The sequence below is a fragment of the Pelophylax lessonae genome, assembly GCF_965119305.1.
Source record: "Pelophylax lessonae genome assembly, chromosome: 11".
NCBI classification, from domain to species: Eukaryota; Metazoa; Chordata; class Amphibia; order Anura; family Ranidae; genus Pelophylax; species Pelophylax lessonae.
In genome coordinates, this window is record NC_138778.1 from 198954191 (window position 1) to 198980908 (window position 26718).

The following is a 26718-nucleotide window of genomic DNA, read 5'->3' on the forward strand; positions in this document are numbered from 1 at the left end:
CTTATCTAATTGATGGTATAAAAAAAAACATGAACCGGTCATGGATTCAGAGGTTCAGTAGAGGGCAACATAGAAGAAGAGGGGTGAGCACATACATTCCCAGCATCAGCTTGTCTTAGGAGAAACCATAATGATTGGATAAGGTTAGCTAGCCAGTCAGCTTTTTAAGAATGGTTGTGTGTGGTTTTTTTATGTTTGCTCCATTGAAATTGGCCTTATAGGGAGCCTGTGATCCAACGGGCCTGATACATTCTATATCATAATAAGTCAAGGACTCTGTTTACAATCCCTCCCATGCAGCCCTACAGCAAGTTGGTTTCTTGTAAGACTGGCAATAAATATCAGCTCCACCCAACAGCTGAAACCGCATGTGATTTTTGGGTCATATATCCAAATATCAAATGCAATATTAAAACGTTCGGTAAATACTACACTGCTCAGAAAAATTAAAGGAACACTTTTTAATCAGAGTACAGCATCAAGTCAGTTAAACTCCTGGGATATTGATCTGGTCAGTTAAGTACCGAAGGGGGTTATTAATCAGTTTCAACTGCTTTGGTGTTAATTAAATTAACAACAGGTGCACTAGATGGGCAACAATGAGACAACCTCAAAAACAGGAATGGTTTTACAGATGGAGGCCACTGAATTTTGTTTCCCTACTCATCTTTTCTGACAGTGTTTCCACTAGTGTTGCATTTGGCTAGGGTCAGTGTCACTACTGGTAGCATGAGGCGATACCTGGAGTCTATAGAGGTTGCACAGGCAGTCCAACTCCTCCAGGGTGGCACATCAATACCTGCCATTACCAGAAGGTTTGCTGTGTCTCCCATCCAGTCTCATGGAGGAGATTCCAGGAGATAGACAATTATTCTAGGAGAGCTGGACAGGGCCGTAGAAGGTTCCTAACCCATCAGCAGGACCGGTATCTGCTCCTTTGTGCAAGGAGGAATAGGATGAGCACTGCCAGAGCCCTACAAAATGACATCCAGCAGGCCACTGGTGTCAATGTTTCTGACCAAACAATCATAAACAGACTTCATGAGGGTGACCTGAGGGTCCGACGTCCTATAGTGGGCCCTGTGCTCATTGCCCTGCACCATGGAGCTCGATTGGCATTTGCTATTGAACACTAGAATTGGCCAGTGGCGGCCGGTGCATAGGGGGCGCCAGGGCGCCGCCCCCCCTGAAAAAAGGAAGAAAAAAAAAAAAGATAAAAAAAAAAAAAAAGATTGCAAAACGAGCAATAAAGTTTGAAAAAAAAAAAAAATTGCGTTCGCCGCCGCCGCCGCCAGCCGATGTGGAGGGGGTGGGGGGGTGGGGTTACCACCCAGAAGAGGCGCCGATTGGCTGCCTTCTGGGGGGCGTGGGGGGCGTAACCTGGGCGCAAGGCAGATTCCTTGGAAACCCCCACTTCGTGGATTCCTGGCTGTGATTGGTCCAGCCTCCAGCCTGGACCAATCACAGCATCCAGGACATCCAACGCTGACCCCGCTGACGTCACTCGCAGCAGTGGACCGGACCGCGGGCGATGGAGTCGGGTGGACACCGGACGGGAGTGACGGCGGCACCGGAGAGGAGACCAGACCACCGGAGGTCATCTGCTGGAAGAAGACATCACCACCGGTGAGTCCTCGTGGTCCTCCTGTCCTGTCAGTCCTCCATGACCATCAATCCAGCTTTTCCACCGCCATCCCCCTCTGCTCTGCCTCATCCCATGAGTCATGGGATGAGGCAGAGCAGAGGGGGATGGCGGTGGAAAGGCTGGATGGATGGATGGTCATGGGATGAGGCAGAGCAGAGGGGGATGGCGGTGGAAAGGCTGGATGGATGGATGGTCATGGGATGAGGCAGAGCAGAGGGGGATGGCGGTGGGAAAGGCTGGATGGATGGTCATCATGGGCCATGACCATCCATCCAGCCTTTCCACCGCCATCCCCCTCTGCTCTGCCTCATCCCATGACCATCCCTCCCACCGCCATCCCTTTGCCTGATCCCATCTCTCCCACTGCCATACCTCTGCAGGGGGCATGTATGCTGGTCACTACATTGAAAGGGGGCATGTACGCTGGTCACTGCATTGAAAGGGGGCATGTACGCTGGTCACTGCATTGAAAGGGGGCATGTACGCTGGTCACTGCATTGAAAGGGGGCATGTACGCTGGTCACTACATTGAAAGGGGGCATGTACGCTGGTCACTGCATTGAAAGGGGGCATGTACGCTGGTCACTACATTGAAAGGGGGCATGTACGCTGGTCACTACATTGAAAGGGGGCATGTACGCTGGTCACTACATTGAAAGGGGGCATGTACGCTGGTCACTACATTGAAAGGGGGCATGTACGCTGGTCACTGCATTGAAAGGGGGCATGTACGCTGGTCACTACATTGAAAGGGGGCATGTATACTGGTCACTACATTGAAAGGGGGCCTGTACGCTGGTCACTACATTGAAAGGGGGCATGTACGCTGGTCACTACATTGAAAGGGGGCATGTACGCTGGTCACTGCATTGAAAGGGGGCCTGTACGCTGGTCACTACATTGAAAGGGGGCATGTACGCTGGTCACTACATTGAAAGGGGGCATGTACGCTGGTCACTACATTGAAAGGGGGCATGTACGCTGGTCACTGCATTGAAAGGGGGCATGTACGCTGGTCACTGCATTGAAAGGGGGCATGTACGCTGGTCACTGCATTGAAAGGGGGCATGTACGCTGGTCACTACATTGAAAGGGGGCATGTATACTGGTCACTACATTGAAAGGGGGCCTGTACGCTGGTCACTACATTGAAAGGGGGCATGTACGCTGGTCACTGCATTGAAAGGGGGCCTGTACGCTGGTCACTACATTGAAAGGGGGCATGTACGCTGGTCACTACATTGAAAGGGGGCATGTACGCTGGTCACTGCATTGAAAGGGGGCATGTACGCTGGTCACTGCATTGAAAGGGGGCATGCACGCTGGTCACTGCATTGAAAGGGGGCATGTACGCTGGTCACTACATTGAAAGGGGGCATGTACGCTGGTCACTACATTGAAAGGGGGCATGTACGCTGGTCACTGCATTGAAAGGGGGCATGTACTGTGTGGTCTGTGCTAGGGGGTCTGTACTGTGGGGTTTGTACAAGGGGCCTGTACTGTGGGGTTTGTGCCACTCTGTCAGTGTATCCCATAATAGGGCCCCTGCTCCCTATTATGGGATATACTAGTACTGATGGAGCCCTTAATATGTGATATATTGGGAGAATTGGTTCACGCAAGCAAAATACAGGGGACAAAATGGGTGGGGTCTATAAGGGGTGTGGCTTCTGAGAAATGGGAGGGGCCAAAATAGAAGGGCGGGGTCTTGCGCCCCCCCATCTTAAAACTTCACCAGCCGCCACTGGAATTGGCAGGACTGCCACTGGCACCCTGTGCTTTCCACAGATGAGAGCAGGTTCACCCTGAGGACATGTGACAGATGAGAAAGGGTCTGGAGAAGCCATCGAGAACATTAGGCTGCCTGTAACATTGTTTAGCATGACCGGTTTGGTGGTGGGTCAGTGATGGTCTGGGGAGGCATATCCATGGAGGGATGCACAGACCTCTACAGGCTAGACTGTGGTACCCTGACTGCCATTAGGAATCAGGAGGAAATCCTTGGACCCATTGTCAAACCCTATGCAGGTGCAGTGGGTCCTGGGTTCCTCCTGGTGCACAACAATGCCCAGCCTTATGTGGCGAGAGTATGCAGCCAGTTCCTGGAGAATGAAGGAATTGATACCATTAAATGGCCCCCACGCTCGCCTGACCTAAATTCAATAGAACACCTCTGGGACATTATGTTTTGGTCCATCCGATGCCACCAAGATGCACCTCGGTCTGTTCGGGAGCTCAGTGATGCCCTGGTCCAGATCTAGGAAGAAATACCCCAGGACACCCTCTGTCTTCTCATTAGGAGTATGCCCCAACATTGTCAGCCATACATACAAGCACGTGAGGGGCCATACAAACTACTGAGTACCATTTTGAGTTGCTGTAATGAAATTTCAGCAAAATGGACTAGCCTGCTGCATAATATTTTCACTTTGATTTTCGGGGTGTCTTTCAATTCAACCCTCTGTAGGATGATAATTTTCATTTTCATCAAACGATGTGGCATTCTTTAATTTCTAACACATTACCCAGTCCATATCAGCATAGATATCCAGCATGAGATTTTTTCCCCATTGAGATCTGATGTGTTTTCAAAGTGTTCCTTTAATTCTTTTGAGCAGTGTATATAAACCTAGTTAAACTCACTTCACTAAAAAAAAAAAAAAAAAAAAAAAAAAAAAAAGTAAACAAAAGCATTTGTTAAATAAGTTGTGGTCTAGCAACACACTTTTTAATGAATACTGGTTGTTAAGGAGCAAGCACCCACCAGCATCTTTAACAACCATTAAATAGCTGGTTGTTAAGGAGCTGGCACCCGCCGCATCCTTAACAACCAGTGACATATCTGCTGTGAACAGTAATTCCCTGACAAAAAAAAAAATTCCATGCAGTTTCCCCTCCCAATCCGTACCAAACCCATTGGGTCTGGTATGAATTTTGTAAGGGCCTCCCCAAAAATAAAAAAATAGAAAAAATGTTTTGAGATCCCCGCCACAATCCATACCAGGCCCTTATCCAACATGCAGCCCAGCAGGCCAGGAAAGGGGAGGATGGGCGGGCCCCCTGCCTTCTGAACAATAACCAGGCCAAATGCCCTCAACATTGGGGGGGTTCTTTGCCAGGAGTGTTCTCTGGCAAGGCACCTTGTCCCCATGTTGATGAGGATAATTGCCTCTTCCCAACAACCTTGGCCCAGTGGTTGTGGGGTTCCAGAGGGGATGATTTTTTTTTGTGATCTGGAAGCCCTCTTGAAAAGGGGGGCACTTCCATGCTGTCACCCCCATTTGAATGCGTATGGGATACATAGTGCTCCTAGTCATTCACAAAAAAAATGACTAGTGTAAATAAAAACAGCACACAAAAACTTGCCGCTCCCAACGCTTGGCTCCCGGCAACTGACACACTGCTTCTCCGAGTCCCTAAATTAATCGAGGGGGCAAGGTCAATGATCTCACAGGGTGTGGGGCCACCTGCTGATGTCATTGACCAGGGCAAGGTTAAGGACATCACAATGGGCGGGGCCACCCATTGACTCCAACACTCATTTTTATGGGGGAGCTGGGATCTGGGGGCCCTTGCTTACAGATTCCGATAAATCATCCCCCACAACCACCAGGCCAGGGTTGTTGGGAAGAGGCCCTTGATCTCATCAACATGGGGACAAGGTGCTTTGCCAGGGGAGCATGTGGCCTTTTATGGTTCGGGTGGGGGGGGGGGCTGCACGCTCATCCCCCAGTTTCCTTGCCTGTCTGGTTGCATGCTCGTATAAGGGTCAGGTATGAATTTTGGGGAGGGAAGCCTTACACTATTTTTTTTTTAATTTTGGTTTAAGGTCCCCCAAAATCCATACCATACCTGAAGGGCCTACTATGTATTGGGAAGTGGAACATCACGCATTATTTTATTTATTTATTTTTTTACTGTCTACTCCTTTGTTTACATTTTGCTGCCAGTGGGGGTGAGTAATGATTGCTAGGATACCAGCGAGTGCCAGCCCCTTAACAGCCTGTAGCCCTAAGCGGAACCGTCACATAGCATTGGTAGGTGTACCACTGCTAAATGTTCACTTCAGGCTGCAGCCAGAGGTTCAGACTGCATTAATATTTATGTGCAAAAACATACGTTAGGTACCACAAAATGAAAAATGTAACTCTTGGGGCAATTAAAATGTGTTTTTTTGTGAATTGCAGGTTTATGAAATACATACAACATGCGTTTTTTCACCTCAAAAATTCATGCGGTATTTAACTCTTAGGCCTCTTTCACACGGTCCACCTTCGTAGGCGGATCCGTGTTGCTCAGCGGGGATCGATCCGCGATCCCCGCTGAGCCGGCGGATGACCGCTCCGTCTCCGCTTGCAGAGCGGAGAGGGAGGTGTCTCAGCCCCCGCTGCCCTCTATGGGGGATCGGATGAGAGCGGACCGCCTGTCTGCTCTCATCCGATCCGATCCGATCACTGAACGGATGGAAAAATAGGGTTTCCATCCGTCCAGATTTCACGGACAGGATCGGATACGGATGGCAGCGGGTGTCAGCGGAGGTGTCTCCGCTGACACCCGCTGCCCCATGGAGCTGCATGGAGGATCCGATCAGATCCGCCTAAAAAATTGACAGGCGGATCTGATCGGATCGCCCGTGTGAAAGAGCCCTTAATGAATTGAGTCCTTAAAGTGGAACTTCACTCTCCAGATCAACATTGATTATTTTTACTCCTCATGCTGCTAGCATTATTAAATAGATGGGAAAGTCTATCATGTTTACTTATTTTAACATTTTTCTTACATTCCTTCAATTACTTTCTGGTTTCTTGCCTAGGCAAATTATGTCATACATCCCAGTAGTCTTGGGGAGGGGCAACGATGGGGTAATTTTCAAGTAACCCAGGGGTCCTCAGGAGGGGAGGAGAGGAGGACGGGTTTTCTCAGCTAAGTACACTGTCCTGCATGAATGAGCTTGAGCTAAGGGCAGATGGTGATATGTATCATTTGCCCTTACTCAAGATGGCCATGGCCAGAAAGGCTAGGGTGTGTTTTTCAAACTGATATCTCAACAAAATAAAGCATGGAGATATGAAGGGATAGAGGAGTTCGCTTTAAATATTACAAATGAATTAAATAGTGTTTTTGGTTTGTCGTGCTCAGATGCAGTGAAGATCCGCTTTAAAGTGGATGCTACAAGGGAATTCATGCAGGACTAATTAAGACTAGACTGAACGGTAGCTCTGCTGAAAAGCCAAGCTCTGCCATACCATAAATTAATGGAACGAGATCTCCTGTTTGTGACCCCGGACAGCCATGAAGACTGCCACAGAGCTTGAACCCTGCAATAAACCTGACTATGAAATATCACTTGGGTGAGGCTGCGTTTTAAATCGTTGAGCCAGAAAAGTAGCATAGCTGCAGCTAACTTTAGTCCGTACAGCCTCTCTGCAGGAGGCTGATCATATACAGAGGAACCTCAAAACAGACAAGAATAATGGTGGTTTCATATATGTTTGCACAAGACAAAAGCCAGAAGGTCCCTCTGGTTTTCCAGGATGTTCCGTAGTCTCCTGCCCTGTACGCGACTTCTAAAGCTTGTTGTTCCTTTGAAACTCTATTGCTTGCTTGAATATGCTTAATAAGAGCTTTGTGCTTTTTTCTTTCTTCCACCGCACTAAATAATGTGTAGGAGCTTTGAAGCGGCTCCCTCTGGGAATATCGCTGGTTTAAGGAGCCGGCTCGGAGTTTATGGAGCTATTCTGCCAACTGACTGGGCTGGCTTGATCAGTAGTGCCCTGTGTCTGTCACATGATTCAGCTGGGGACCGCAGCTAAGAGACAAAATGCAGAATTTTCATTGAGAAGCTGGCTGCAGAATGCTCAAGTGTCAGCTCACAAGCTAATGAATTGATTAATTAATTAATCATTTCCATTGCTCCATTCCCTTTGAGGACTTGGTGTAAATAGATCTCTAACAATTAAAATTTAATGGTAGGGCTTAGAGCAGCAGTGGGCAACCTGATAAGTTTTGTGGCCTTCCTATTTGGTCTACGCTTTTACCATAATAATGATCATTCTGGCAAATTAAAAAAATAAAAATACGATGCCTCCAAAGATATTTTCCCTGCAAGTAATTGTTTTATACTAGTACTATTAGTACTTGTATTATACTAGCATTATATTGCATTGTATTGTATTATTATATTATATTTTATTATATTATAATTTTTTAAGCTTTTATTTTAATTACATTTTAATTAAAGACACGCATCAGTCAAAATGTAAAATTCAGCCATGAGATACAGTACACACAGAAAGCACAGCCTACAGACCTAATGTTCATCATATCAAGGTGCTTGAAAAAGTCAAAGCTGCAGTGCATACATAATCCACAGAGTTTATTTACTAAAACTCAATTGATCCTACTAATAGTAAGGCTTTGTAAACTGAAACACCTTAGTTTTTTCTATATACTAGATCAGTGGTCCTCAACCCTGGCCTACAGGGCCCACTAACAGGCCAGATTTGCAAGATAACTGAAATACATCCCAGGTGATATAATTTGCTGCTCAGTGATTGCAGTACTCTAGTCTGCATCTCCCCAAGGTAATACTTAAAATCTGGTTTGTTAGTGGGCCCTGAGGACCGGAGTTGAGGACCACTGTGCTAGACCACTTGATTTTTAATAAATAAACTCTGCAGAATATGTATGGACTCCAGCGTTGACATTATGGAGTATCAAGTGGTTGGGGCTGACAGGGGACCAGCTGGCAGACCGACACCTATTGCATGATGATAACAGCCAGGGGGTAGAGCTAAAGCTCATTTGTTTGGTGGTATCATATGAAGGTGGTAACAGATTGCAAAGGAAAAACTGTTCATGTATGAAATCTTGAACATATCACTTATATATTATGTGCCCAAAACTGAGTATCCCGTTCAGTCTGCACTGTAGGATCACGCCTGAGATATGTGCTTTCATGGGGTCATGGGGTCTTTTCATACAGTCTCCAATTTCTCTTTTTCCAAATTAAAACTCAATGGGTCAACAGGGGATAAACAAAGAGGACCAAAGCCAGGAGGGGACAAGATTTCAGGGGATGATAGGAAAGGGGAATAATCAGGGGAGGGGAAACTAGGAGTGGGGGGGGGGTAAGTGGCAAGAACATCAGAGATGCACCACCTCTGGAGCATTGTTAGGCTGGGGTCTTGGGATCAGAGTGGATTGTTCCAATGTCTTGAGCCTCTCATCCATGGATTCTCCTACAGGCTGTGGTCTTAAGCTTGCTTTCCTTAGTCTCCAATTTCTCTTTCCAAATTAAAACTCAATGTGTCAACAAGGAATAAACAAAGAGGGCCAAAGCTGGGAGGGGGACAAGATTTCAGGGGATGATAGGAAAGGGGAATAATCAGGGGAGGGGAAACTAGGGGGGGGAGGGGGGCAAGTGGCAAGAACATCAGAGATGCACCACCTTTGGAGCATTGTTAGGCTGGGGTCTTGGGGTCAGAGTGGATTGTTCCAATTTCTTGAGCCTCTCATCCATGGATTCTCCTACAGCCTGTGGTCTTAAGCTTGCTTTCCTTGGTCTCTAATTTCTATTTTTCCAAATTAAAACTCAACGGGTCAACAGGGGATAAACAAAGAGGACCAAAGCCAGGAGGGAACACGATTTCAGGGGATGATAGGAAAGGGGAATAATCAGGGGAGGGGAAACTAGGAGGGGGGGGGGGGTGGGGGGAAAGTGGCAAGAACATTAGAGATGCATCACCTCTGGGGCATTGTTAGGCTAGGGTCTGGGGTCAGAGTGGATTGTTCCAATGTCTCTCATCCATGGATTCTCCTACAGGCTGTGGTCTTAAGCTTGCTTCCCTTAAGGCCCGTACACACGTAGCGATTGTCGGCCGTAAATATTCAGCCACCGACCGATCGGCCGATTGTCGGCTTGTTAGTATGATGCTTCCGACAACCGACTGCGACTTTTCGGCCAAACAGAATCTGGTGTGCAGGCATTAAAATTTTTGTTGGCCAACACCAGAACGGCCGATTGTTCGCCAGTCAGTACAGATTTCGGCCGACAAACAGCAGATGAGCAAGACTGGGCATGCTCAGAGAAGAAAAAACACACGGAAAGTTAACCATCACATGACATCACTTCTGCAGTCGGCTGTTGTTGGCCGACAAAATTCGTGTGCAGTCTTTAGCACTTTTCAACCGACAGGACAGCACCGGACAAAAGACGGCCGATCGTTCGGCTGACATTCGGTACGTGTGTACGGGGCTTTAGTCCACAACAGAAGGTGAGTTGGGGGGTCAGTACACTTTTGTAAGACGAGGAGCAGGTGAAGTCTAGCCATGGATACCAAATATTGCCTTATTAGAAGCATTACCCCATTTTCTTTTGTCTGTGAACAAAACCTAGTAATCTTGGAGCACCCATGCTTGTGATCCTGGATCATCATCCATGCAATCTTGCATGTACAGTAAACCTGAACTAAAAAAATGTTGGTATTCAAAAGTTTCTCAGTGCCACCAGTCAGATTTCAGACTGTCCTAGAAAAGTGATGTGTGTTCCAGGAAACTGAAAGATAGAGAAAGTTCCACAGCACAGGCTTCAGAGACCAGAAGTTCACTCCTAAGGACTCCTTGAGGTGATCTGTTTACTGCAGTGGATATTTCAGAACTCAGATTAAAGTAAATTGAGCTTTCCATTGTAGTGCAGCTGCAATTTGCTGGAATACAGTAAGTGTTGCGATTCTTGCAGGTGGAGAAACTAGCCAAACAGTCATGCTAGCTGCCGTGGAGCCAGATTTGTACCCTATGCAAATCAATGGTCGATGCTGCTGCTGAAGTTCACCAATGGTTACATACAAATAGGGCTTATGACTGGCCCCGGACACTGACTATTTGCATCCATGGCCAGTGGTTATGGACACAGCTAATCAGGGGAGGGGAAACTAGGAGGGGGGGGGGGGGGAGTGGCAAGAACATCAGAGATGCACCACCACTGGAGCATTGTTAGGCTGGCGTCTTGGGATCAGAGTGGATTTACTGCAGTGGATTTTCCAGAACTCAGATTAAAGTAAACTGAGCTTTCCATTGTAGTGCAGCTGCAATTTGCTGGAATACAGTAAGTGCTGCAATTCTTGCAGGTGGAGAAACTAGCCATATGCACTCGTGTGCAAACAGTCAGGCTAGCTGCCGTGGGGCCAGATTTGTACCCTATGCAAATCAATGGTGGATGCTGCTGCTGAAGTTCACCATTGGTTAAATACAAATAGGGCTCATGACTGGCCCCGGACACTGACAATTTGCACCCAGGGCCAGCGGTTATGGACACAGCTAATTATCCACATTGTATGCAGGCATATCATAGAGTGCTGCTGCGTTAAGATGCAGTTTAGTCGCATTTGAATGCTGCTGTCTAGCTGCTTCTAGCCATCTGTCTGAAATGAGTTCCAATTGCTTACTGCTTGGTTTCACATGCTGTCTAGAATTACTCTTTAAAAAGAACAAATAACATAGCACGGGGTTTCTTCCGACTTTATTCAGGATTGATCTAGTAGCTTAATAGAAGAAGAATAAAAGAGAGAGGAGATAATAAGGAAAGAAAATACAGTACAACAAAGAATACTCCGAGAGTGGCACACATACAATAGGGGAACAGTGATAAGGACTCATCAAAATGTTTTATGTATTACAAATACAGTTACATATTTCATGAAAGTCTTAACCTCCCTGGCGGTATGATTATGTCTGGAATTACATACCAAAAGCGGTACAATTCTTTTCATGGAAATTTGGCGTTATGTATTATAGGCCTACAATTCTTAGTAATTACTGACTTAAACCTGACCAAAACAAGACTCTAGTAGACATCCCAGATGTGATAAATTTGAAACACAAACGCATGAATTATAATCAAATCAATAATATTATTTTATTATTTAATATATAATATATATAATAAAATTATATTATTGATTAGATTATAATTCATGCATTATATATTATATACAGATATGTGTGTGTGTATATATATATATATATATATATATACACACACATATATATATATAATATATAACGCATGAATTATAATTGAATCAATAATATAATTTTATATATATATATATATATATATATATATATATATATATGTGTGTGTGCATATTATATATATATATATATATATATATATATATATATATATATATATATATATATATATATATATATATGCATGCATATATATATATATATATATATATATATATATATATATATATATATATATATATATATATATATATATGCATATATATATATATAATATAATATAAAGTGTGTTTTGTGTAACGTTTTTTTTTTTTTTTTTGAATTTCCCTCCCTAGTTCCGCTCCCATGCAGCATTGCTGCTGCAGGGAACGGAACTAGGAAGTGATCGTACCGACGGAGGGACGGAGGAGCGGCGGGACTCTCGGCTGGCGGTCGCAGCAATGAGAGATCATCGCTGGATCGCCAGGATAAGGTAAGAGAAGCTCCGCTGCGCTCTCTGCAATCCACCCCGAGCGTGACTCGGGGTTACCGTTCCTGCAATGAAAAATCAACCCCGAGTCACGCTCGGGATTACCGCTAAGGCGGTTAAGAAGTAAAAAAAGTAAAATGATGGCAATCGTCTCTAAACTTCATTACTTACAGAGCCTGCTTTTTCCACATTCATATGATTCTGACACATTCAGTAAATACATAAATAGGTGCAGACTACATTTGCAGGACAAAATGATTTGCAGGATTGTGACCAGATTCTAAGGGGTTGATTTACTAAAACTGGAGAGTGCAAAATCTGGTGCAGCTGTGCAAGTTAGCCAATCAGCTTCTAACTTCAGGTTATTCAATTAACAGCTTGCAGACCGCCCACAATAATATTACTGCGGCAGTGCGGCTCCCCTACATCCAGTCACGTAGTACTACGTCACTGGAGTGCATGTGATTCCGGCGGCGCACACGCACACAGCGGGAGGCGGGCCACAGGAGGAGAGGCGGCGATTGCCGCCTTCCTCCCCCGATCATCCAGGAAACTGAGAGAAGACCCGCCTGCTTATGTAAACAAAGCAGGCGGATCTTCTGTGAGACAGGCAGGGACAGATCATCGGTTTCAGCTAAGCTGAAACTGCGATCTGTCTGTACCTGTCACAGAACCTCCCCACACACACAGTTAGTAAGCATATAGGCATACATTAACCCCTTTGATCACCCACAGGGTTAACCCCTTCCCTGCCAATGGCATTATTACAGTAACAGTGCATATTTTTAGCACTGGTTACTGTAGTAATGTCACTGTTACCCCCAAAAGTGTCAAAAATGTCAGTTAGGGGTCCAATCTGTCCGTCGCAATGTTGCAGTCCAGCAAAAAATCACAGATCGCCGCCATTGCTAGTAAAAAAAAAAAAAAAACAATAAAAATGACATAAATCTTTCCCGTAGTTAGTAGACGTAATCATTTTTGTGCAAACCAATCAAATACGCTTATTGCAATTTTTTTTAGCAGAAAACAAATTGGCCTAAAATGTTAAAAAAATTTTGATTTTTAAAGATTTTTTTTTTTTGAATGTCCTATAGCAGCATGTGAAAAATATTGTTTTTCACAATTGTCGCTCTTTTTTTGTTTATAGCACAAAAAATAAAGATCACGCAGATGATCAACTACCACCAAAAGAAAGCTCTTTGTGGGAAAAAAAGGACGTAAATTTAGTTTGGGTACAGTGTCGCACGACTGCGCAATTGTCCGTTAAAGTAACGCAGTGCCAAATCGCAAAATAGGGCCTGTTCAGGAAGGGGGTAAACCCTTCCAGGGCTGAAGTGGTTAAACTTTGACAATAAAACCTGTAAGCTGAAAATTTAAAAACCCCAAGTAGTGGGATTAATATAGCGCTTTCTAGTATTATTCAGGGGTGAGCAAATACTTGTTCGTGTCCAGGATAATAAAAAATGGCAATCATGTGGTAAAAATTGTTGTATAAATAGTTAAAATTAAAATTAAATAGTCTTGTTTTGTAAGTTACACAGCTAAGTGGTAGTGAACCAGTGATATTCACAATAAATATAAATGAATCACAATATGCATCAATCTTAAATATATAAATAACATAAAGTGCAGAATTAGTGCCAAGATTAGTGCCAAAAAATGTCCAAATAAACAGTTCATGAGTGACTTAGTGCATAAATGAGAATATTTAGTGCCAGGTAGGGAAAAGTGCAAGTGCTTAGTCCTGGGTCCTCCAGTAGTCCAACTGCTGGTAATTGGGCGTGACTTGGAATAATGGGGGTTTGCACTCACCAGAGGTAGTGGGTCTTAAATACCTTATGGTAAAAAGACCTCTAAAGCTTGGTGGCTTCCTAAGCCTTGGGGTGACTGCTGGGCCTTGTAGTTCTCTGTGGTCCGGGGTCGCTCCCTTGGGAAGACTCGATCCTCCAGGTCTCTTTAAGGTGCCTCTGATTTTTCTGCTTCTGCTCACATTTGCAATTCACATGAGACGACACATGGAAATGGACTTGCAATGTAATTGCAAATGTGAGCAGAAGCAGAAAAGTTTTTATTTTTTTCCATTGGTCACTTATCTACCTAAAAAAGCTGCAAAAAACGCCTGTAAAATTCCTGTAAAAATAGCAACGCCTAAATGTGAACATAGCCTTAGGTACGGAAGCCCTCAGTATTAACTATTTTTTTCTAGAATAATAAAAACAATCAATTATAAAGATCAATTTATAAACCAGTAACCTAAAATCAGAATAAAATTTCCCAAACCCACTACACTTTCCATTTAAGAGAAGTCTATATGTTAGTTGTTACTTTTATCAGTCCAGAAGTTAAGCCACTTTTAGGATGATGTAATTTTTAACAAGTTAGTAAAAGCATAAAACTGGTGTCCACTGATTGGGCAGTGTATGTGTAGCCAAAACTAGCTATAAAGCATATATGCAGTAAAAAAATGTTTTTGCTATATAAAATAATATAAATATATAAATATATATATATATTATAATAAAAATTATATAATATAATTTATATAATTATATAATATTATATATATAATAAAAATATATAAATATATATATATATATATATATATATATATATATATATAAAAAATGCTTTTGATATAGCAGAGTTCAACCCTCTGCCAGGTTAATTTTTGCTGTCTTTGGTCCACCAGGGAATCTTATATTCCCTGTTTTATAGATGGAACAGAAAGTTAGAGGAAATTTCCCAAAGTTAATGGATTTCCCTTTTAGACAGTTGTCCCCAAAAGACACGTTCCCATAGGGAAATGTCCCCTTACCTTTTATTCTAGGGACAACTTTAAAAAGTTGGTTTTCTCATTGCTTTCTTTTAATTTTCAATGGCCACCAAGATAGATAGAAGGGTCAGTCTCTCCAATATGGACACAGATAGCAATAAAAACATGACAGGAGGTCTAACCCTTACTAACTCTATCCAGAATTATAGAAAAAGTTTTTTTTTTACTAAGGAGACACTTTAGGCTGGCCAGATAGGGGTGTGCACTTTTTATGGTAGGTAGCTGGAATGGAGAATCCTGAGGTATATAGTACAATATTGATCAGGGAACTATTTTTTTTATGGACCATACCAAATGAAAAGCAACATTAGGAAACATACAAACACTTGCTTCACGACCATATACAGTATAGAAGATATCAGTTCCACCATGGCAATAAGGTTAAAAAGATAACTGCAGGAACATGAGAACATGCAAGTAAAGAATTTGTATATGAACATACTCAGCTGCTAGAGTGAAAAGAACAGTAGTCATAAGGTTGGGCATATATAGATCTCTGTAACTTTAAGCGCCTCCAGCACATGGCCCTAACTGTAATAATATTTTAAATTTTACTGTTTAATATAGCTAAAATAGTAACAATGAATTAGAAGCAGTAGACAGGATTACATTAGGGTGAGGGATAGAGGAGAAGAGACAAAAAAAGGGGGGGCAGGGAGAAGAGGGAGGGGTAGGGACAGGATGTGAGCTAAGAGGAAGAGAGGGAAGGCATGTTGGCACAATAGGACGGAAATAGTAGAGCAAAGACAATTTTATTGTCTGCTACCGTCCGCTTCAAAAAGATCCTTGCCTTCATCCGAGTAAACAAACATATTCCAATGGATCCAAGTTTCGGAGTATTGTTCATGTTAGTTTTGAGAAGAAAGTACTAAGTCTTCCATCTGATTTGCTGTCCCCTAAAAATAACCTAACACAGCCATTAATGTCTAAACCGCTGGCAACAAAAGTGAGTACACCCCTAACTAAAAATGTCCAAATTGAGCCATATTAGTCTTTTTTCACTCCCCGGTGTCATGTGATTCGTTAGTGTTAGAAGGTCTAAGGTATGATTGGGGATCAGGTGTGTTAACTTTGGTGTTATCGCTCTCACTCTCTCATACTGGTCACTGGAAGTTCAACATGGCATCTCATGGCAAAGAAATCTCTGAGTATCTGAAAAAATAAATTGTTGCTCTACATGCAGCCCCAGACCATGACACTCCAACCACCATGCTTGACTGTAGGCAAGACACACTTGTCTTTGTACTCCTCACCTGGTTGCCGCCACACACACTTGACACCATCTCACTTTTTGTGAGATACTGTATGTCCTAGCAGAGATGTTCAAAAGATGTAGAAGAAAGAAGGATCCATAGGGATCTGATAATCCATAAATTTCTGAGCTCTAACCGTGGACAAGGCCAAAAAATTTGCAACAACGACCCTCGTTCCTCCCAGCAGATCAGAGAACTTTTATTCAATGTAGTTCACTGTACTTTAGTCCACTCTCCTTCTATATGTACAGTAGTACATAGTAAGATATAATTATGATTTGCATGCAGGAAAGAGAGGCATGTATTGTACATGATACTGTCAGTACTACATGAACTACTGTACATGATTTCCTCCCTCTGCCAGGAAAGTTTACAAAAGTGTGGATGCAATTAGCAATTTCTACTCTTTCCCTATTCAGATTAGCATTCGATTTTTTAATTAGACTTGAGTACCCCTTTAAGAGTACGCCTAGCCTTTTCTTCCTTTATCATTGGACCAGTCGTTTCCGCCTCACTTGACTGTCCCCCGAGAGATGAATGCCAGCGAGTGTGGCACAGATGGGGCCCGATACTTGAAAGTCATCTGCATATGAAGAATTCAAATCTTTAGCCTGGCTGATTTGAACAGAAAGCCAATTACGGGACTGAGTTCGTTTTGAAATGGAGCTGTAATTTGCAGCTTGTGAAATTAATCCTTTAAAGAGCACAGTGGCAAACACGCTCTGGCTCATATCAAGTGCCGGCATCCTGAAGTCCCTTCATTTGCTTCTTCACTGTTAATACAATTAATGAAGAGGTGTTGAACCGTCTCACCCGGAGAGAGGGGATTTAAACCTGATTTGTGATTACAAAGCTGGACTACAAGGGGGACCGGGAATACTCAGAATGTTCTGCAGGTGTAGGCTCTCACCTCCCCAGCCTAGACTTTAGCAGGGAAATCCAGTTGATGCCATTTTCAAAATGCTAGAAAAATTTGAAATTTATCACTTTGTAATGTTTTTGTTGCTAAAGCGGAATTAGCGACAATTTAAATTACCCCACGAAAGTGAATCATCAGTGATAATCCTAATCCTGTGGGTTGTGCTCATTTTCAGAGCACACACTTCACAAGTGAATTGCCTAACTGGATATTTAAAGCAGAAGCTAATCTGCTGCAGCATCTTTGAGTCCTCTTCCTGTCTATATGTACTCTAGGGATGCAAATTCCCTGATGGGGATAACAGTGGATCATGGCTAAGTAAAGAGGGTTGGAACAGCAGCTTTTATTTTCTTTTGGGAGAGAGTGTGGCTGGATGACAACATAGGGGGGGAAAAAGAGAAACAGGGAGAGTGCATTGCATTAACAGAAAGTGATTGAACAAAGATATGCATGGCAAGATCTCAAGTTATTATTATTTAAATTGTATGTAAGTCCAAAACCAAAAATATACTACTAGCCCTGATGACGTCAATTAGACGAAACGCGTAGACCATCACCGTGTCACTCCCGTCTCCGTGCAATGCACTTCCAGTCGCTTGGAATGCATCGCGTTCCAGAAGAGTTCCTCTAGCATCTACCGCACAGATTTGCATGGTATTTTTATTGCCTGTGATTCATCACTGTATATGAGTACATTACCAAATAAATTTCATTGCATTTTAATGGTACTACACTATGCGAGCCCTTCTTTCCTCCTATATACCCGGAACATTCCTGGATGCATACTGGCCACGTTATAAGGGGATTCTAAGGATACCAGTAGGATCTATGAGATACCACTAGAGGTCCATAGGAGCCAAATTCCCCCAAATACTTAAGGCTTACTACCCCTGTGGGGGTTAGAATCTCTGGTAAGTGCGGTCCTGGGAGTGAGGGGAGCATGAGTGATCCATCACACCGGCCACACTTGGAGAGTCACTAGGATTTTTGCACATGCACCTTTATGGACTTCTCACCAGCACAAAGTCACCTTTATATGTGATTAGATTTTTTGGACTTTGCAACGGACTGATTTATTCATACACTCCCATGTATATATATATATATATATATTTTTTTTTTTTTTTTTTTTTTTTTTGCTGCCACATTAGCACTAAGTCACTTTTTGTAATTGATTTCTCTGGAATTTGCACCAAATTGATTTTTAATTGTATCTAGACACATCTATTTATATATTTTTAGCATTGGGTCACTTTTAAGTGTTTTTTTATGGATTATATTGATTATTTACTTAGTGACTTTACACTAAAGCACCTTATATATTGCTTTTCACTTATATTACTTATTATGTTTATGGACATGAATTTTTCTTAAGCACTTGGTCACTTTATTTACAATTTTAGTGGTTTTCAACATCATGTATTGATTGAATTGGCACGTTCATTGGATGTTTTTCATTTAATTTGTCCAGTATATTGGGCAGCGCCATTTTACCTCCCCCCTATTCCCAAAAATATAATATATTGCAGATTACTAGTCCTTGATTTGTTTTCCTATTTTTAAAGTTGAGCTTCGCCCAAAAGGGGAAGCTCCGCTTGTCTGCCTCCTCCTTCTCCTCCTCTCTGCTGCCACCTTTTGGAGGGGGTAGCGGGTACCTGGTTTTAACAGGCACTCTCTCCCACTTCCAGTTGAGTTCAAACTGAGCTGGAAGTTCGATCACCCTCCTCCTTCTCCTGCAGCTGGCCCATTCACAGAGCGCAGCGTGCTTCCCTCATGAGCAGTAGGGATCTGGCTGTGAGGCCACAAGGCTTCACTGCCTGTTACCCTTAGTGGATATGGCGGCAGCAGCACCCAATAGCCAGTTTAAAAATCAGCTCAGGTAAGGACACCTGGATTCCTGGACAGGTAAGTTTCCTAATATTAAAAGTCAGGATCTACAGTATTTTAAACCACTCACTTTTCATTTTTTTCTGAAGGAGCCTGGAGCCCTCCTCTTTAACCATCTTTTTCTTTATTTTCACCTGGCAACCCTGCAAATAACTCACTTCCTGTCCCTGGGTGGCTACGGTATTCCTTACACTGTAGCTATGGAGGAAGCCGTGGGTTATCACCCTAGGCCGCCCTCCTGATATGAAACTCTGGTTCGGGCACATCTTGAGTATGCCATCCAGTTCTGCTCACCAATCCTCAGGGGGGATGTGCTAGAACTGGAGAGAGTCCAGAGAAGGCAACAAAGCTAATAAGGGAACTGGAGGACCTCAGTTATGAGGAAAGACTACAAGCGTTAAACTTACATTCAGTGGCTGATGACTGACATATACAAAATGCTGCTGGTGGAGCTGGCAGGATGGCAGTATGGGTTTAGGTAGTTTAGTGGCAAAACTTCTTACTTGCCTATAAAACCTCTCATTACCTCTGGATTGTATGCTTCAAAAATATACCCCAAAAGAGGATGGTAAAGGAGATTATAGAAAGAATATACAAGAAATCATCTATTAAAGAATAGGTTAGTCATGTTTTAGAAAGCAACTGCCCTTTTGGTGGTGGAATGTGTGGGCAGTACTGACACAATCATGGCAGGTGGATGCTTTACAAAATGGTGCTAAGGAATTCATCCCGATATGTTAATATTTACCTAATTTTCCTAAAATATGTATCTTTTCTGTGCTCACAGGTACCTATGTGATGACAGTGACCGCACACGATGCTGATGATATCAACACGTCAAATGGGATCGTCATGTACCGCATCATGACGCAGAGTCCGCAAAGCCCCTCCCAGGATATGTTTGTGATCCACAGCGAAACAGGAGTCATTAATACAGTGGCAGCAGGTCTGGACAGAGAGGTGAGCAGGTCTTTCATTGCTTCTGCTTGTTCAGGTGATGGATAAATATTGGTATTTTGAGATCTTGTAGGCACCACTTTACTGAAGTGCACTAGACTTGGCTATCAGGGCTTGTGTGATTGGCTCACCAATTTTCCCAGAAGTCTGCACTAAGATACAAGTCAGATTTCTGGCATCCCCTGCAACAAAAATGTCATTTTTGTTGAGATACTCCCAATAGGAACTTGTCTAAAGGGATGCAGGGCCAGCAGCTTTCCTCATTAGTGCACTGCAGGTGCACAGATGACTGATAACTATGAAGCCACTCCCATTAGACTCACTTTCCCACATGGACACAGAGAAACACACAGGGATTTCTTCAGAATAACCAAAGGTAGGAATCTGCAGCAAAGTAGCAGCAAAATGTTAAAATCTCTATAATGTACATGGATCACCCAGAAGGGAATGCTTTTTTTTCTCATCAAAAGTGGAGTTATGCTTTGAGCTTTGACAAAACAAACCTGGAAGCCATAAGTATGCGCAGCCTATTACATTAGGGTGTGCACCCCAAAGCTAAAACACACATGCCTCTCTCTGCAGCCTCAGCTGCACAGGACAGAGAATGAATGGGAAGTGCTCTGTGCTGGGTGGCTTCCTGTTCATTCACATACTGAAGCACAGTAAACAAAGTTTACTATGCTTCAGTTATGATTGAACACAGTGAGTGAGTGTGTTCACTGTATTAATTTATAAAAGGAAGGCACCGGTAAATTACATATTTACCAGCCCCTTCCTTCGCTCTCCATCCTGAAACATCCCCTGCTGCGGCAGAGGGACAAAAGAGGATGGAAGCCAGCAGCACTGCTGGGCGGGGGCGAGGGGGGCACCACGGGGGGGGGGGGGAGCCGTGCAGTAGGGGGAATCAGCACCACACATAGGGATTAGTGTGTGCATCTGGCACACCCCCTGTGCACGCCTATGCCAGAAGCTGATTGGTTTCTATGCAGAGCTGCACCAGATTTTGCACGCACTAGCTTTAGTAAATCAATCCACAAGTATATAATCAACGACAGGAACTCTCAAACACAGCATAAAAAGGAAAGAAAGCGACAAAATGCAGTGACTTCAGGTAGGGCTGCATTAACATCCCTATAGGAATGCTTTGAGACCTTTTTTTTTAGCACAGGGAAGCATAGTCAATGTGAGATTAGTGAACTATATAGAAAATCGGGTTTGAATGGTGCAAGCTGCTGGCAAGGGGAGCAGAAGGAATTTGATAAAGATGTTGCAGCAGACTTCATAGACAAATGGAAAATAAATGCAATGAGGCTATGAAGCTGTAATGTACCTAGCTCTTGTCTGTTAGATCTTTCACTTCTAGTTCTCATGTCCACAAATCTGCCTGGCTATATTACCCAAACTCACTAGTAATCAGCCTCTACAAATTACCTGTTTAATGTATGCAAAGCTCATTAGCTCATAAGCTGCATGGCAAATCTGGAGGGAGCGTGTGCAGTGGGCCTGTGTTGATAAATTCAAGGCAAGTATGGATCTAGCCGCTGCCACCAGTGCAACAATTGACATCAACGAAACCGTCAACTGCAAAAGAGGCAAAACAAAAGGGACTCATCGATGTGAGGATTTTATTGGGAGCAGGTTGATAGACTGTAGATGGAGGTTTTCGGTGGCGTTCAGTGAAGAGGTTACTCTTACAAAATGTCTACACATAATCTCTATATCCTAAATATAACTTATTGACTCCCTGGTTATCTCTTATCCTGATTACTGCTTCTCATTGGTCTGCCTTTACACAGGCTACCCCACCTTCAGTCTATCATGAATGCTGCTGCTGGACTCATATGCCTTACTAACCAATCCATGGCTGCTGCCAATCTCTCCACACTCTAAAAATAAATTGTTTTAAATTTTATTCAAATGTTATACTACTCTTCTTACTCTTGCCCTTAAAGCGGAGTTCCACCCTGGAATTTTTTTTTTTTTTAAATACCCCCGGGACAGTCAGGGCTAGTGCATTCCACAATGGCTAGCCTCTGATCTGTCCCGGGTTGCACTTACCTGTTAGGACAAATACTTACCTTGAAAACGTCTTGTCCAGCGCTGCCATTTCAGATGTGGGCAGCTTGAAGCCAGCAAGATCCTCTTCGGCGTCCTCTTCCGCCTTCTTCGGTCCCACGATGCCCTGCGCCCGCCCCGCCATCACTTCCGGGTCGCGCGCGTCATCCCTCCACAGCTTCTGGGCATGCCCAGAAGCTGTTTAGAAGGGGATGACGCGTGCGCCCCGGAACTGACGTCGGGGCCGGTGCAGGCGCAATGATTCCTGGGAGCGATGACGTTCAGCTGCCAGGAATCATTGCAGAGCCAGGAAGTGACGACGGGCCGGGGCCGAGGAAGGAGGAAGAAGGAAGTAAGGTAAGTATATTTTCTTCGCTACGAGGTAAGTAAAAAAAAAAAATGCGATTATCCATTTCTTTTTCAGGTGACCCGGAGCAAGAAGATGGAGGTAAGTATAAAATTAGGGTGGAACTCCACTTTAAAGTCCCAATCACTTGGTTTGAGGCACCAAACCCAAACAAAACAATTTTCATAGGGACGGTGGAAAAACCATACTACAGGGCTTCCCCGAGATAAAAAAAAACCCCCACCAATCTCTCCCCTGGCTTCCCAACGTATAAAATTTAAAATTCCAACCACATCATACAAAGCCATCTACAACACTCCCCCAGCTACATCACCATCCTCATCTCAAGATATCACCCAAATTGTCCACTTTTCTCCTCTTAGTTCTTGCTCTCTAGCTCCCTTGTTACCTCCTCCTATGCTCGCCTCCAGGACTTCTTCAGAGCCTCTCTCATCCTGTGGAACTCCCCACCCCAGTATGTCTGGTAAACTCTGCTTTGAGGCAATCCCTACCTTACCTTCACCTAAAAACAATACTTTGGCCGCCTCCATCAGATTGTCCCCCTGCAGCTGTTACCTTTTGAACCATCTCCCTATCCCTTTAGAATCTAAGCTCCATGAGCAGGGCTCTCCTAGGTCTTCTGTATCGAACTCTATTATAACTTTACTGTCTCCTTTTATATTGTAAAGCACTGTGAAAAATGTTGGCGCTATATCTCTTTTATAATAATATTAATCCATGTTAGGCAGGCCTACAGAAAAAAAACATTACTGCATGGGAACATTATTATTTCCTTTTTTGCACAGTGATTATAGAATATAATTTTTTTCTCCTTAACCCATGGATAAATGCCCATCAGCATCTGATAAAGGCATTGCTTTGCCTATACTCATTGACAGTGAAAAGACAAACCATGCCATACCAGGGTAGGTTAAGAAAATCACAGGGTTTGCTGACCACAGAGCAAGCCTGTATAGTACGTAAAAAACTCAAGGTTATTTTTTTACTGGAAGTAGGGGCCAGATGGGAAAATCTGTCAGAGGTGATAAAACGAAGATGCTTTAGTATTTTCGAGTTGTATACATCACTGTACACCCTTGACCTGATCACTCCATTGGAGGTTAAGCATGTCAATACGAAAACTTTAAAAATTACTAAAATAAAGTCAGGCAATATCCCCCATCAGTGTTTCTAGGTCCCTTTCCTTGTCTTCCTTTTCCATTCTTTTTCCTTTCCTGTCTTTGTACTCTCCTGTCCTTTTTTCAGATTTTTGTTATATTATTTTGGTTACTTTATCACATGGGTGCTCAACCTGTGGCCCTCCAGCTGTTGCAGAACGACAGTTTATCACCTACTTATTATGCGGATGTTTATGCCGTGTTACATTAATGATTGGACTACGGCTTAGGTGCTCTTTGATACCCATGCTTGGGGGTCGCTGAGCAGTTGTTTTATTTTCTTCCATCTCATGGTATTTGTTATTTGGGTTCGTCATTTGGGATGTTCTTTTTGATACTTTATATGTATTTCTTGTATATGCACCATTGGATCACAGGTCTGATATCACACTTAGTCTACGTGAGGCAGAAAATTGAATTTGTTGTTTCTTCTTTCTTGTATTTGAAACGTAATAAAAATCTCTGAAATAAATAAATACACACACACAAACATACAGTATATGTATATGTATATATATATATATATATATATATTATATATAAATAATATATATAATATCAATGAGAAAAAAAAGGATGATGGGGCTCAGATCTTCCTGCTTTGTCTTTATTCAAACATACATGTCACAAGGAACAAAAGATGACTGTTTCGGGCAACATTGCCCTTTCTCTTGTGAACTTGAAAAAGGGCAGTGCTTCTCGAAATGGTCATCCTTTGTTCCTTGTGACATGTATGTTTGAAAAAAGATAAAGCAGCAAGATCTGAGCTCCATCACTTTTATTTTTTAGACTCATATGTACTGTTTTGTTTGGGAGCCCATTTGATGTCTTGAAGCACGGAAATTGTAACACATGCAGCATATATATATATATATATATATATATATATATATATATATATATATATATTGTGTGTGTATATATATATATATATATATGCTTTGTTTGGGAGCCCATTGATGTCTTGAAGCACGGAAATTGTAACACATGCAGTATATATATATATATATACAGTATATATATATATATTGTGTGTGTGTGTATATATATATATATATATATATATATAGTGTGTGTGTGTATATATATATATATATATATATATATATATATATATCACTATGCTGTAGCCAATATAATTTACTCTTTTGTAAAATATACCATGGAGAGAGTAAAAGGAATGAATTACACACCACATAGATAATCTTTTGTAATTGTTATTTGCAGCCCTTTCGCTGACCTGTTCAGTTTAACCTTATTATACCCCTGTCTGACGCTAGGGGGTTGATTTACTAAAACTGGAGAGTGAAAAATCCGGTGCTGCTGTGCATAGAAACCAATCAGCTTCTATTTTTTTTTTTTTATCAAAGCTTAACCACTTGCTGACCGGCAGCAGTACATATACTGCGGCAGATCGGCTCTATTGGGCGAAACTACATACCTTTACCTTGTTTCGTGCAATAGCCAGTGGGGGCGTGCACGCTGATTGGCCAGAGGGGGAGAAAATCAGCGGGTCCAGCCAACGTGATGTCCGCCTGCCACCCGCGATTTCTCCCATAGAGACAGAACACCGGCCTGCCTATGTAAACAAGGCAGACCGCCGTTCTGTCACAAATGAACACAAGCTTTGATAAAAAAAAAAAAAATGACATAACTTTTGCGCAAACCTATTGCTAATTTTGTAGCAGAATACAAATTGGCCTAAAAGGATGAAAAACTTTGATTTTAAATTTTTTCTTTTTTTTAGGAATGTTATATAGCAGAATGTGAAAAATATTGGTTTTTTTTCCTGAATTGTTGCTTTTTTTGTTTATAGCGTAAAAAATAAAAATCGCAGAGGTGACCAAAAGAAGCTCTATTTGTGGGGAAAAAAGGACATAAATTTTATTTGGGTACAGCATCGCACGATCGCGCAATTGTCCATTAAAATAACGCAGTGCCGAATCGCAAAAAATGACCTGGTCATTAAGGGGTTAAATCCTTCCGGTTCAGAACTGGTTAAAGGGTCACTTTCATGAGCAGTAATGTTTGACGTTTTTGCAGTTTTACATGTAATGATAATATACTCTATATTAGATCCTGTTTGTTTCACATACTCTCATTTAGATTTGTCTTCACATTTTTCTGAAGACTGAGCTGTCTGACATAAATGACAGGAGTTGGGAAAACAATGGCAGTAAAATAAATATGCAGTTAAAACAAATATCTCGAATTAAATAAATGAAAAAAGGAAAATGTCAATCCATGACAAATCAACCTCAACATTTCCAGACTTATGTAAAATCCAAAGTCAGTTGTTTTAGTGGATGTCAAAGTGTAAGTGTATGCAACCTTGCATTGCAGAATTTTGCTGGGGGTGCTTCTCTGCTCTGCAGTATATCGCAACTGTGCAGAGCTTTGGGGAAGATTGCTCCTTTATTTTTTTTTTCCCCAGATGCCTCTGTGATCAGATTGCTGTATCTCGCTCTGTCAGGAGAATAAGACAAGTGCGCTCGTCAAGGGCTTCAGCAAGATGACAGCAGAGAAGGAGCAATACCAATGGGCGCTGGAACGCACGTCCCAATCACTAAATTACATCATGCACAAGAGAGTGGGAAGAAAGGGGCCTGTTAGAGGATTTCACACTGTCACTTGGAACAAAGAACTCTGCTCATTCATCTGGGAACGTGGTGCATGCAAGATAGCGTCTATTATTTTCTGTACCCCCAGCTGATAACCAACTCTGTGCTTTGGAAGCCACGTATCTGCCTTATTGATCAGAGTGGCACCTGCCTTTGTTCCTGCTCAGCCTGACACACATAAGACAGTCATTTCCCGATCTTCAAGGTCATCCTAAAAAAAAGTAACACAAGGTTGCGGAGTCTTCCCTCTTCCTCTCCCAGTCAGTTTGAAGCTGGCCGAATAAGTTCTTCAGCACTGGCCAAGCTGTCCATTAAACAGGCAAGCATTGTACTGTATGTGAGTATAGGGGGAGCTGACCAGGGTGCTGAACTGGCTCAATGCTATAAAAGCTCCATCAGGATCAGTAAACGCTCCCAGTACTCATATTAACACCAATCCAGTCTCTAAAAATTCCCATTGCATCACACAAACACAGAGTAAAGAAAATGCAGTGTGTATTGATGGGCCATAGTTGGTTGT

The 26718-nt window shown here is 42.8% G+C and overlaps 1 protein-coding gene across 1 annotated transcript in view; it reads left to right on the top strand.

Annotated features, from left to right (window-relative positions):
* Positions 1-26718, top strand: part of CDH4 (cadherin 4) — a 1089940-nt gene that overhangs the window by 960909 nt on the left and 102313 nt on the right. Inside the window, exon 7 of the mRNA XM_082271591.1 lies at positions 19829-20001. Coding sequence (XP_082127717.1) covers positions 19829-20001 — 173 coding nt within the window. The remainder of the gene's footprint in view (positions 1-19828; positions 20002-26718) is intronic.